Genomic DNA, 13799 nt, shown 5'->3' on the forward strand with positions numbered 1-13799 from the left:
AGGGTAGCATTCTAGACGGGAGATAGCCAGGCAGCCTTTTGGAGAATACCCGCAAGTTGCCCCCATAAGGTGTGTCCTGTTTATATCCCCCCCATCAGCCTGCTTCCCTGTAACCCCCCTACCCTTACTCCCTCTTTTCTCAGGTCTCAGGACCCCCAGGGGCACGTCTGAGGCATGTCTGCACTAACCACAGGTCTGTTTGTCATGCTTTTCCATGCTTCTGCCATTCTACCTAAAAAAAAAAAAATTTTTTTTTTCTCTTGTTGGGATGTTTTCCTGTTCATTTGAATGCTTCTGTTCTGTTTCCCGTTGGTAAACCACCTCAGAACATTGCTCATCCTACAGCCCGGGGAGCACAGCCAGTGTTTCGTGACAGCTGTAAGTAGAGTGTAACCCTTAAACTCTGTAAGGCGCCGTGTTGTGCGTCTGTCACTGAGATGATGATGTGCAACCACTGCTCTTTGGTTAAAGTAGTTAATTTTAAAAATCTGATCATCTAGGATATAAGTATGTCGGAATGAAATAGAGGCTGTGTGACCACAGATACAAACACGTTCGAGAGAGCAGAGTGCCTCTCAGTAACCAGTTAATGTTTTTCTTGGGGTTATGGTTCTGTGGAACAGCTGCGTCCGTTCAGGTGGCCCTTGCTGGGCAAGTTGCCCTCACTGAGTCTGCGAGCCAGACCTGTGTGTGCAGCTGACTGGATGTGTGCAGGGAAATGGCAGAGCTGGGGCCGCCACCTGTCATCCAAGACGGGGCAGGGGAAGCGCCAGTCACCTCCCAGGCCGTCCGGCTCTGGTGTGCTGGATTTCGGGGCCATGCGATGGTTTCCAGCAGATCCCAGGGACGGCCTTCTCTGTGGGCAGGTCCTCACACAGCTTCTTACTGCCGACTGGCTGGTCGTATTCGTGTGGTCAGTTGTACTGGAGCCTGCAGGGTCATCTCAGGTACAGAGAGAACCACCCTTGAAGGAGCTGACCCTCTGTGATTAGGGAAAATAATATATAACAAGCGGCCACCGACTGGGTGCCCTTAACAAGGGTCATTGATTTCTCACAGACCAAGCTCAAGCTGCTGGCCAGTCCAGTTCCTGGAGAGACGGGTGTCCTGGTTCGCAGACGGCTGGCCGTCTCCTCGCTGTGTCCTCACGGGGTGGAGAGCGGAGAAGGGGAGCTGTCTTGTGTGCCTTCTTACAAGGCCACTAGTCCCATTCGTGAGGGCTCCTCCCCCACGACCTCATCACCGCCCGAAGGCCCTGCTGCCTGATACCGTCATACTGGGGGTTAGGGTTGGAGGCAGGAATTCTCAGGGGATGCAGATGTTCAGTCCATAACCTGAGTGTAACTGCCTGTGACGTGGGTAGTCAGAAGGCCCGAGAGAAGACGCCTGCCTCCCTCTCTGCTCTTCTCTCCTCCCTTCTTCCTGCTACCTCCTGCGCCTCGGCTGAGACCTGCTTTGTGCCAGGCACAGAGAAGCCCAGGGACACAGGGGTAGACACACAAAAGTGGGTGCTGGCAGTCTGGCTGGGAGGGGCAATATTAAATGAAAATCATACAGGTGGATTAGTATGGTCTGGGGACAAACACGCAGAGGTGAAATCCTTGTGAGGGTTCAGAGGAAACGAGGCTTCTTTTTGTCCCCAGGCTGGGGAAAGGCTTCATGGAAAAGGTTGTGCTTGATTCGGATCTTAGGGAACAGGAGGGCAGCCTTTCTGTCCGGTGGCCAGACTCTGAAGAGTGCGAATCACAGTGGAGACACGGGACCCTCTAGTGTGTGGGGCAGAGTTGGGCCTTCAGCCAAGGTATGTGCGGGAACGGGGGTCAGTGAGGAGCGGCAGGGGGTTTGGGCCGGACCAGAGGGAACCGGGAGATCAGAGCAGGCAGTCTGGCCTTGATTTGGTGGTGGCAGGGCGGGGAGAGAGTTAAGCATGTCCGTTTTCCATGCTATCACTAAATGTGTGCGTGCCTGTAAAACTCAGTAAGTGGAGGCGAGAGAGGGGTTGGAAAAGCCCATCAGGGGTCGCCTGTCACACCGGACACCTGAACACTGCGGAACCATTGCTGCAAGGTGGCTCTGCTCTCAGGAAACTTAACTTCTGAATGTTGGACACAGATTCACCCGCTAATGTGTTGAAATGGGGGTGTTTCCCCATTATGGCTGCAGAATGGCTTGATTTGTAGAAAGACTTTTAATCCTTCACGTCTGCTGCATGCGGTTGGCTATCCTTGCAGACCAGAGTGCTGAGTAATTTACCAGGGTTTCAAGCAGTGTCTGCCACAGAGCGAGAGGGAACTTTCTGGGCCGGTGGAGTTGTATTTAGGCTTGATGGTGCTGGTAAATGCAGAGTTCTGCACGTGTATCCAAACTCATCACAAGGCACGCCTCGGATCAGTGAATTTTATGGTGTGTGAACGATACCTCGGTAAAACTTGTGGGGAGGTGCGGAGAGTAGTGGAAGTGAAACCGTTACGCAATGTGAAAACCTCCTGGATTCACAGCTGGGTTTCAAGGAACACATCCATGCATTTTTAAAAATGCACTTCAGGCTCAAAAGATGTATATGTTTAAAGGACAGGAATGAAGGTGAACCTGAATTCATACGTTGCTTGTTCCTGTGCCCTAACGTGTGTGGCTTTTGTGCTTGCTTGCTTGCTTTCCTTCTTTTTTACGTTCTTTATTTTTTAAAGTTTTTTTTTTAAATTGAAGTACAGCTTGTTACAATGTGTCAATTTCTGGTGCACAGCACAGTGTCCCAGTCATGCATATATATACATGTATTTGTTTCCATATTCTTTTTCATTAAAGGTTATTACAAGATGCTGAACACAGTTCCCTGTGCTGTACAGAAGAAACTTTTTAAAATCTATTTTTATATATAGTGGATTTTCGTCATCTATAGATCGATCATACCTGATAAAAAATGGCACAACCTAGATGCTCCTAAAACTATTACAGAGGTGAATGTCTCATCGTAAAAGAACATTTGTCACGGTGACTCAGGGCTGGTTTTTTCCTTCTTAACTGTCATAGCTTCGAATGACAGTTTGTGGCTGTCCACCTGGTGGACGGTCATGAGAGACCACTGCTCCTGCCAGCAGCTAAACAAGGGGCCCAGAAAGGTAATAAAATCATTGCTTCAAATAAAAACCTCGCAGACCCTCCTCGATGTAGATGAAGCCTCTCCTGTCCTCCCTCTCACGGCAGTCTCATCAGAGCCTACAAAGCGCTCTTCAAAACCAGCAGTTACGGATGTTTGCGTTTTGAGAAAATTAGTGCCTTCCTTGACTTCTAGAATAGGGTGGGCACATTCCAGCCCAAGCACCGAGTTCCCTGGGCCGGAGCGGAGAGGACCCTGTGGTGGAGGAGTGTGGGTTGGTCCCTTCAGGCTTCGTACCAGCGGGTGTCTCACCTGTTTTTCCAGTTTGGGAGAGACATGCCAAGCCAAGGATGGAGACTCTTTTAAGGCCCAAAGCAAGTGGGTGGGAACATGGGAGCGAGAGATTGGGGAGAGGAGGTCCCATAAAGCAGAGCTGGACCCTGCTGGGCGCCCAGCCTCCCTGGAAGCTGTTCTCCAGACACAGGCTGGTGGGCGAGAGTTACCTCACTGGTCCTACCTCCGCCCAGGCCTGGCTTTCTGAGGAGTAAGTCTGAGGAGAGCTCAGACGCGTGGGTCTGAAACCATGGCCTACTTTCCTTGAGAACGCTCCGGGCAGAACTGGAGAGGCAGGGTGAGTAGACACGACTGGCCGGGAGGACAGACTGGCTGACAAATACTTGAGTGCTGCCTGTGTATTCACCCTCATGAATCGGGTGGACATTTTCTTACTTACAAAGCTCTACAGTAACCATAAAAATAAAAACGTTGCCTTTGCTCTTCGCAGGAGCAGTCGGCCTGGGGGCTGTAATCTGCAGCATTGTTTCTTTTTACTAGCATCGGATGGAGCAGGGAAGGGGTAACTACACAAACCCTCTGATCTTTGTTACACTTTCTCTGTTCTTTTCTGCGGGTTTGGGACGCATCTGTTACCTCTCCAGACAGCCTGGTGTGCTGAATCGGACTGCTCAGAGCACTTTCCCACGGAAGCAGGTGGAGCCGTGGGGTCAAAGGTGGAGGGAACGTTCCCTTTACTGTGTCTCTTGTCTGCGGGGCGCATTGGTTTCCCGCTTCTGGTGTCTGGGCTCTGGTGGGGTCGCCCCGCGGCGACCGTGCAGCCGGGCCGCCTCTGTGTGCGCTGAGCCGACGGGTCTGAACGCCCGGCTGGAGAGATGGTGCATCTGCATGGGACGATGGGGTCACTTGTGGATCCCTGAGGACCCCCTTCTATCCTCGGGCTTCTCCAGGCAGGGAAGCCTGTCCTACCAGGTCCCCTAGTCCAACTTGCGTGGCCTGCTCCAGTGCCACCTATGGTGGGGGGCCCCACAGAATCCTGCTCCGACCAGTTTGGCCAGTTCTAAGGCAATTTCAGATCAGTACCAGGCTTGCCCACAGGCTAGGGTGTAATGTGCATTTTTATTTTATCTTATCCTATCCTATCCTATCCTATTTTATTCTATGGTTTCTTTTGTTTGTTTGTTCTTTTTTGGGAGGAGGGAGTAACTTGATTGACTTGATTGTGGTAAACCCCAGGACCCCATGCATGTTAAGCACACACACTCACCCCTGAGCTCTACCCTCCTTGCTGTAATATATTTTGAGGAAGGCAAGTAAAAGAATGCCAGGAGAAAACTCTGCTAACACATCACATGAAGATACTGTCGTTACTCCATTTGTCTGTGCCGCCGTGATTCTGTTCTCCTGAAAAGTAATTTTGCAACAGAACCTGGTCTGGAGTTTGGATTGGCAAGGGGGATTTGCCTGATTTTTTTTTTTTTTTTTTCCAAAAAGAAAATGAGAAGTGTCACATCTGGGGGCCAACCATGAGGATCCAAGCCACAGAAAAAAAAGGCCTGGAATAGATTCTCGAAACAGGTGTTCTGAAAACATAGCATTGGATCCTTGAGGGGCTGTCCCACACTGTAATCCCCAAACCTAGATGTTTTCTGTTGTTGGACACTAGCCCCTGCAGAAACCAGTGCCTGCATATGTTTGGCTTTGGATCATCTGTGAGTGAATCTCTTTTCATCTCCTCTTCTCCACATAACCACGAATGACACCGGTCTCTCTAATTCGACTTCATTCCTGTTACCATCCAAGCTCCTGCAAGCAAAAGTAAAACCCAAAGGAAACAGCAGACCTTTTTATCCATCTGTTGAAACATTGAAGAAATAACATCTCGTTTTCTAAAGTAATCGTTTTCTCCACGTGACGTTAGAATCACAGAAGGGAGAGCATGTTTGGGGGCTGGTGCAGGGGAAGGCGTCACTGGAGAGGTTGCAGTAAAGAAATGCAAAGTTCAGGGTGATTCAGGCACCTGTCCTGCCGGAAGGTGCGTCTCCGGGACACACCATCGGAGCCGAGCTTGTGAGCACAGCTCTGTCCATCATCATCTCTCGTGTCTCTCTGCCTGCATTTGGTAAGGGTTGTTTGCATGGCTGGAAACTGGGAGAGAAGGACAGAGGCCCTCCTCCTTCCCCATCTGGGAAGTCCCGTGGAGAACGGGCATCTCCCAGGAGAGGGTGGGGATGTTGTTAACCTTGGGCAACGGTGCTCTCTGAAGGGTTTCTAACATGCTTCTGTCCATTGACAAATGGGTTGCTCCGTCGATGGGTTGGTTGCCTCTGTTGGGCCCCTATGCCTCGCACCGTCTCCTTTTCCCACCTCCTTGGCTTGTATGGGGTGCTGTGCGGGAAAGAGCCTGGGCTTCTAAGTGTGTCTGTTGGGGATTCCCTGGGGGACAGGAAGGTCAGTGGAGACACCAGCGGCTTGTTCAGGAGACTTGCATTTGGAACGGTGCCAGTGTCCTGTGTCCCCCTCAGCCGCCTGGCCCTGTCCTAAGCCCCGGTGACATCGTCCTCCAGCTGCAGGCAGCCTGACTGGCCACGTCCAGTACATCCCAGCACACCAGTGTCCATGAGTGCTGACAGACAGTCAGACGCTACACAGAATCACTGTGATTCACTCCCCAACAGTGGAAGTGTGCTTTCTAAACACCTCTGACTGTGAATGTGGAACTCGAGTTGTTGGTGGAAGCGTGGCTCTGTTGGAACGCCCCTGGGCCCTCCTGCAGCTGTGTGAGATCATTTCACGTTGTGCAGACAACGCAGGCCCTGGACCCAGGCTTTGCCGCAGGCAGTCTCAGGTAGGGTTGTCGGACCACCTCGGACACATCCACCACCCTGTCCATTGCTCATCTCGACGGTGTGCTGGTTTTGTGTGAGGTCTGTGTTGTTACCTGCTAGAAGCTTGCTCTCTGTCTCCCTCTCTCTCTGTGGTTAAAGTGAGGCAATTCTGTTGCACAGAGTTCTGGACAAACTCCCCAGGGGGCTGCCACTGGGATCCCATTCCCCGCTCGGTGGCCTGTCTGTACTGAGAGGTGATGTGTGCTGGGGGGAGCGTGTGCGGGATGTTGGTGTCACGGGGACCTGCTTTCGGGTCAGCTCTACCACCCACCATGCATTTCCTGGTTAGGCGCTCACAGTGCATCCGGCTGGTCAGAAACCCCCACAGATCCTGCCTCACCAGGGCTGTGTCTGCCTCTGACTCCCATGGTGACCCAGCGCGGCCTGTGACCGCCTAGGGGTGGTGAGGAAATGAAGCTTCATGGGCACAGTTGCTTGCCTGATGGCACACAGCTAGTAAGGGGTGCTGTGCCTGGAAGTGTCTGCCTGATGAAGCCCCAGTTTGGACGTAGCCACGCACTTGACAATGGCCTCAGATGCCAGAGCATGTTGGGAACAACAGCCTCGAGTCCCAAGTGTGTCCACAAGTTAGACTTCACCATGCATCCCTTTCCGATCACTGGTTCCAGAAGTACTTAAGAAAGGAGGAGCCGGTGGTGTGTTACTTGAGTCGTCCAGAGGAGTCAGAAATTTTCCTCTCTTCTTTGGCGGAGATGATGATTAACCCATAGCATCGGTGATGGCAGAGCAGTCCAAAAATGTTTAGGTATGTTGGGAATGTTCGCACGCAAGGAAATTTTACCGAGAACCTGACTGCCTGCCTCTCTGGAAAAATGCAGCTTCCCTCCTGATGGTTCTTCACAGGGACCCAAAGCAACAGATGCATTTGTGTGTCTAACGGACTCTCAGGTGATGACGTGACCTTGTGACCTCTGCCCATAGAGGCACTCACAGCCCCGCGGTGAGAGGGGAGACCTTGGAACGGTGCTTGGAGAGAGCGATGAGCCCTGCGCTGGGGTGACCTGGAGGTGGGGAGACGGCAGGGCTGGCGGAGCTGGGGGCTGTGTGATAAGGAGCCAGCTGTGCAGAAGACGGGGAGGCGGGGAGCAGAGTGCTGGGACCCGAGAGCGAGTCTGGTGACGTCACAGGCCCATCCTGAACAGATGGAATCTGGAAATAGAGCCGCCTCCTCTCAGAGGTGCTGACTGTGGGCGCGGGCTGACTGTCTCTGTACCATGGTTAGAAATGTAGATTTGAGTAGTAGCAGTGCTCATGAGCTCTTAAGAGCATTTGATACATAACTTTTTAATTAAAAATAATTTTTTTTGGCTATTAAGTGTGGTTTATGTCCTCTTGTAGGGTATCCGTGCTACTGGGCAGCATTGAATGTGGCTTTCCCTCCACGTGTCCCCAGTCAGATTAGTTTTGTTTCCCTCTGCAGGCCTGTTTCAGACCTTCCATCTCCCTGTGTCCTTCACAGCCGCCAGTTGGATGAGGGCGGTGTGGCGCTGGGCTCCGGAAAGAGCCCGCCGTGCCCCCTGCTTGGGAGCTGCCCTCCCCTTGGTACTGTGTCGCAAGCATGTTCTGCACGAGAATGAACAACCTCACCTGCATATCATTTGCTGGCTTTCTGAAATTCAGCTGCCATTTCAATCTCTTGGTACGGCTGACTCCTTGCTTCAGGGTCCACACAGGTCTGTGTGCAGGGAGACACTTAAGTGCTTAATCACTGGCAAAGTCCTTAAGGCACCATGTTTTCTTGAGCTTTGTCTCTGGATCTTGCTATCACCGTTGACTTTTTCCTTGAAAATACCCCAAAAAGGGGGGAATGTATGTACATAAACAGACACACGTACACAGCAGACACATGCAACATACATGATACAGACACGAAGACACACGTTATCTACAGAGTAGTCGCTTGGAACCTATTTGAAACCCAGATTGTACTGTGACCCCTGCAGAACCCTAAATTCCCATCTTCCGTCCTTTTTCTTCGTGACCCTGATTTCCTGAATGCTTACCAGCTGGGGCATTAAAAACCAATTAGTGGTTTTATGGCTTTGACTTTGCAAGTTTAGTGAGAGGCCAAGAAAAGATCAGGGTATGGGACAGACTTGGGCCAGAAATTGCCAGGCTAATGAAACTCTAAAGTTCAACGTGGGGTGGGCCACAGGGACTGCTCTTCTAGAATGAGAAGTGACAGGGCAGCACACGCTACCGAGGCTCCCCCGCACCCCCCCCCCCCGCCTCCGCCGAGAGCGCCCACAGGTCATGCAGAGGCTACCCCGCTGGGAAGATGGGAAGGAGCCTGTGGGGCCTGCGGATGAGAGAAGCCAGGCTCCCACCCTGTGCGCAGGGCTTTTGCTCTGAGTCTTGGCCGACCTCTCAGGGGGACTTTGCCTCCCATAGGTGTGTTCTCTACCCTTTCTGGGTGGATGTCAGCACATCCTAAGCCACTTCGGAAATACAGCTCTTTTTAAATTTCACATATTAAATGTGAAGCCAGATGGCCAAAGGCACTTAGCTTTTTAGCAATAAACTGTAGCTGATGTAATCCTCCGTTTCAGTGAGGTGGTGGGTATTTATTAAATAATAGATACTAGGTACTCGCATGTCATCTGCTGATGCTAGATTCTGAGAGGTTTAGTAAGAGAGTAAAACGTTCAAGTGTACCTCAACTCTTTGAAATGAAATATTGGGGAGGCATTCGTCAATTGCCATGAATTAGGTTTCACCATCTTAAGAGGCACAGCGGCTTAAATGGAAGGGGAGGCCCGAGGCTCACTTCTGCACGCAGGCCACATGACGTAGTGCATGACCGGACATCTGAGCCGGGAGTCACGCTTCTGCGACTGAGCTGTCTGCTGTTTGCATCTGAATGCCATTCTGTGTTTTGTAACCTGCCAGCTGCTTGACTGTGTATTGTTCTCTAAACCATTGATTGCATTGTTCAATTTATTTTGATAACTTCTAGTCTTAGTGTGTACCTAATACATTTTTTTTTGAAAAAACTAACTCCTTGTAGCTGGGTGAATAGTTTCTTAATTTGGAAGCAGAGAAGAAACCGGCCAGCCCCTGTTTGGGATTCCCTGGGGACTGTCACTCTTCCAGACGCTGAGCCCTTCCAGCTGCTGGCTTTGGCCCAGGGTCCACTGTGTCTGTGTTCCCGGCAGCTGGCAGACAGGGGCCAGGGGGGCAGTTTGATGTGGTCTGAGTTCTGCTCCAGGGCAGCCATCAAACCTGGAAGGGACCTTTGTCCTGAGGACATAGCAAAAGAGATGTGCATAGGGGACTTGACTCTGAGTGCAGCTGCCTGGATGGGGTTGGGACCTCTGTACCAGCCAGGCCTAGAATCACGTCCCAAGAGGCAGGTGCACCTCCCAGGTCCCAAGGTCGCTGGTTGTGTGTGTGTGTGTGTGCGCGGGGGGGGGGGGGGGGGTCTTCTCTCCGGCTGGCTACGGGACATCTCTTGTTGGCACGTGTGCTACACCTACTGGTTCTCTGACTACACCTACTGGTTCCTCCTGTTAGAGTCTCCTTTTAACTACTCCAAGGCTGTCTCCTCAATGGAAAACAGTCCTTCCCTTCAATGGAGGGGTCAACTGGAGGATCATTTTATTAGTCAGGTTGGAAGAATGTGTGTCAGCAAAAGCAACAAAGGCATGGCCGGCTGATGGGTTGCGAGTTTGACAGTAATTGTAATACCCGCTAGCTTTAGCTACAGCGTAGACAGACATGCTTGTGAAGCATGTCTGCATGTGTTTTGTAGGGGTGTGTGTGTGTACGTACGCATATAAATACACATCACGGAAAGGTAGAAATGGATATGGAAATGGATAGGGGTGTGGGAAGGTCAGTGACTCACAGCAGCTTGCAAAGAAAGTCTTTGTTCTTCTTGTTTTTAATAATACACTACTCATTTTAAAGGTTTTATTAATTTATTTGCTGCCTGTCTTGGAAATTTCAATCCCTTTGTCTATGGCAATTTCCCGAAATAAGCCACATGAAAATGTTGCAATGTCAAATAAATCCTTATGAATATCACAGTGTGAAGATTTCCATACACATTGTTTTTACATGTTTGTATAAAATACACGTTGCCCCAAATGGCAGCTTGTGCATACATGCATGTTTGTCTGTAACATGTGTACGTGTGTTTTTTACCTCCTCCTTTCCTGTGCTGTGTGTGACGCGCTAGGGTCCCGCCTGATTTCCAGGGCAACGTTTGGATGTGATGCCTTGCGGTAGGAATTGCAGTGGGGGCAGATGTGGGGAAACGAGTGTGGGTTTAATTCCTTAAAATGCGTGCAGGAGGTTAAGGAGGTCTGGGTCCAGTCCCGTCTGGGGCGGAGATGTTAACTGGAGCCATCGGTTCATTCTCGTTCCTTCCTCCTGCAGACGAGCGGATGCCCGGTGTGCAGAGGACAGTCCAGGAGCACCGCGGGGCCCGCGGAAGCCGTCCCCGGACTCTGAGCCACCTCGTGCCCGGGAAGCCCCTGAGGGGCCCTGGGAGGGCCGCGGCCGAGCGGGGACCCTACCTCGCGACTACAGATACTCGGAGGACCCCGCGCGGGGGCAGGACCCCCGGCCCCAGAGCGCCGCCCCGCTGGCCAGGAGGCCCGCCCCGCAGCGGCCGCCGCCGCCGCCGCCGCCCAAGCGCGAGCCCAGGCCCTTCCTTGCGGCCGCCCCCGGCAGGCCCGTCCCCCGGGCGGCCCCGGAGCTGGGCCCCGACCGCCCGGCGCCGTCCCGCAGCCCCTGCGCCGCGGCCGGGAAGCCGGGCCGGGAGCCGCGCGCCCCCGCCGAGCCGGGCCGGCAGCATGTAGACGAGCGCGCAGCCTGCCCGAGGCGCGCGCCGCTCGCTTCCCGCTTCCAGCCCCCGCACGCGGCGGCCATGGAGACCTCGCGCTCCCCGTCGCCTCAGTTCGCGCCCCAGAAGCTGACGGACAGACCCCCCCTGCTCATCCAGGACGAGAACGCCACCAGGTACCGTCTCGGGCCGGCGGCCGGACGCCTTCTCCCCCTTCGCCGCTCCCTTCCTACTGTGGGGGTGGGGGTGGGGGGGAGGTCTCCTTGCCTCTTCCCTGGATGGTGTAGGATCACCGCCTTGCCTCCGGGGACTACCGTGGAGGGGCGCCCACAGCTGTAGTTGGATCTTTAACTTGTTGGAGGCTTTCCTGCCCCACAGCGGGAGGTGAAGGAGGCAGTAGACTGTCCCCAGTCCCCTTCATCCAAGTCCAACACACTGATGTCTGCGTGACCTGTGGGCACCATCTGCACTCTGGGGCCACCTTTCCCCGATGGTCAGTTGGTCCTTCTGTTTGCAATCAGAATCAAGTTTAACCTGAGCGTGAGACCTTCAAGCAAAACTGGTGTTTCTCATAATGTGCAGTATTTCCACACTCCTTTTTTATAGATGTTTTTATGTGGAAAGGCTGAGCTGGCATATACCTTAATGCAGAAGAAAAGTGGATCACATTCCATGGTGCTGTGGTCAGGTTCCGGCATGGAAGTGTCTGTGGTACCTGCTGAGATGTTGGTAGATGTCATCAGGCAGGGACCAGTAGTCAGGAGTGCTGACCGTTCACCTCTCGCCTCCTCCCTGGGTGCCCCTGCAGAGCTGAGGAATGGAATAAGGGGAGAATTTCCTTCTCATTCTTGAGAACACTGGTTCTCAATCGGGGGGAGGGCGATTCTGGCCCCCAGGGGACACTCGGAAGTGTCTGCAGTGTTAACAGCTGTCGCAGCTGGTGGGGGTGGGGGTGGGGATGGCTCCTTTGTTCCTGTCATCTCGTGGGTAGAGGCCAGGTCACCACGCAGCATCCTCCAGTGCACAGGACCACCCCCTGCAGGGAAGTATGTGGCCCTGCATCTCAGGACTGTCCAGTACAGTGGCCATACGAGTGGAAGTTAATGAACATTGAATAAAACCCGTTCCCCCGTTGTGTCCCATGGGGCTGGTGGTGCCGCACTGGGCAGCGCGGCTGCCAGCTGTTTCCATCCCCACGGAGAGTCCTGTTGGGCCGCCCTCCTCTAGACTTGTGAATTTTTTTTTTTTTTTGGACTTAAGATAACTCAGTGGAGAGGAGATGTTACTGGTACCATCCCATGTCTCCAAGTGTGGCATCAAAACCGCAGCTTCATCTGCTCTGTGTTATTCAGAATGCAGGTGTCACCTTGGGGTCCTTTTAGTTGGTAACATTGTTAAGCTCTGAACAGAAGGAGAGGCTATAAAGTGGTCTGTGTGTGTGTGTGTGTGGAGAGGTTGTGACACCATTGCAGCCAAGCCGCCTTGGGTCCCTCGGTTTTCGGGAGCTGGTCTGGGTGCAGTGAGCTCCGCTGAGAAATGGCCACTTGCTTGCAAGGTGCTGATGCCGTCTGTTAACTGGAGGAGGTGGGTAGTGTTTTTTGCTTTCTCCTGCCCAAAGTGAGTGTGGATATTCTCATGGTGTTTTTTCTCTGAGTTTGAGGTGGATTTCACCAGGCAGCTGTTATACCTGTGGCAGCACTGAGTGGTGGCGTCTTCAGGCATCCACACGATTTCGTGGCCCTGTCAAGTATGTTTGGGACAATAGATGTTATCTTTAACCAGTGTCCCTCCCTGCACAAGCCCTTGTAGAGAGCCTGAATTGTGGTCAGCGTCCAGACCTAACTCCACATGTGTCCTCTTGGGAGCATAGTCAGGCAGATGGTGGCCACGCCACCCTCGAAGTTGCTGCCAAGGAAGTCACTCGTAATGTACGGAATGAAATGTCCCCATCCCTAGAGGGTGTTAGCAGTTCCTGGTGGCCTGAGCGAGTGGACTCCCACCTCATCTCCCTCCCGGTCCCATCTCTTTCTCCTTCTCATTCCCCTGTTGGGGCACCAGCCAGGGTGCAGAGCAGCTGCCTGAGTCGGTGCACCGCACCTTCCCGAATTCAGCAGGTGGCCTCTGAGCATCTCCTAGCTGCCCGGCCCCAGCAGGGATGCGGACGAGGAAGCAAGTGCAGCATTGTAGCTGCAGGGAATTTCACAGTAGTCATTCACTCCCAGCAAAAGTGCACCAATCCTGTCCCCAAACCAGGAAGCTTACTTGTAAATCTTTCAAAATTTTAAGGTTTTTGTTTTTACTACCAAATGGAGATGGTGCACAGCAGTATGTGTCAGAGTTAGGGATTTGATTGCTCCCAGAGCGTTCCCAGGAGTTTTCCTGAAGCCCGTTTCTGGGTTTAGGAGGCGAGGAGAGCTGCTTCGGGGCGTTTGGGCAGTGTTACCGTCACCTCGGGCGTCTTTGTTTAAGAACCTCCTGAGTGGGCAGTGTACTTTCTTGGACCCAGAATGGCACGCAGGCTGAGGGCTCCCTTGTGACTGGGTGTGTGAGTGGAGCCGGCTGCACTGTTTGCTGTTGGGGGCTGGGCCTCTGTGGGCAGCGGGCAGCTCACCTGGACGGAGTCACTGCTGCAGAGGAGCCGCTGCCTGGAGAGGTGGACGGGGCCGGCACCCCTACGTCCTCCGTCCCTTCTGGTCCTGCCTCTGCGGTA

The 13799-nt window shown here is 53.0% G+C and overlaps 1 protein-coding gene across 1 annotated transcript in view; it reads left to right on the forward strand.

Moving 5' to 3' along the window:
• Positions 1-13799, forward strand: part of LOC135320353 (protein Shroom2-like) — a 113636-nt gene that overhangs the window by 85188 nt on the left and 14649 nt on the right. The window contains exon 6 of the mRNA XM_064483437.1: positions 10681-11265. Within this exon, the coding sequence (XP_064339507.1) occupies positions 10681-11265 (585 nt within the window). The remainder of the gene's footprint in view (positions 1-10680; positions 11266-13799) is intronic.

Source organism: Camelus dromedarius, chromosome Y, assembly GCF_036321535.1.
Source record: "Camelus dromedarius isolate mCamDro1 chromosome Y, mCamDro1.pat, whole genome shotgun sequence".
NCBI classification, from domain to species: Eukaryota; Metazoa; Chordata; class Mammalia; order Artiodactyla; family Camelidae; genus Camelus; species Camelus dromedarius.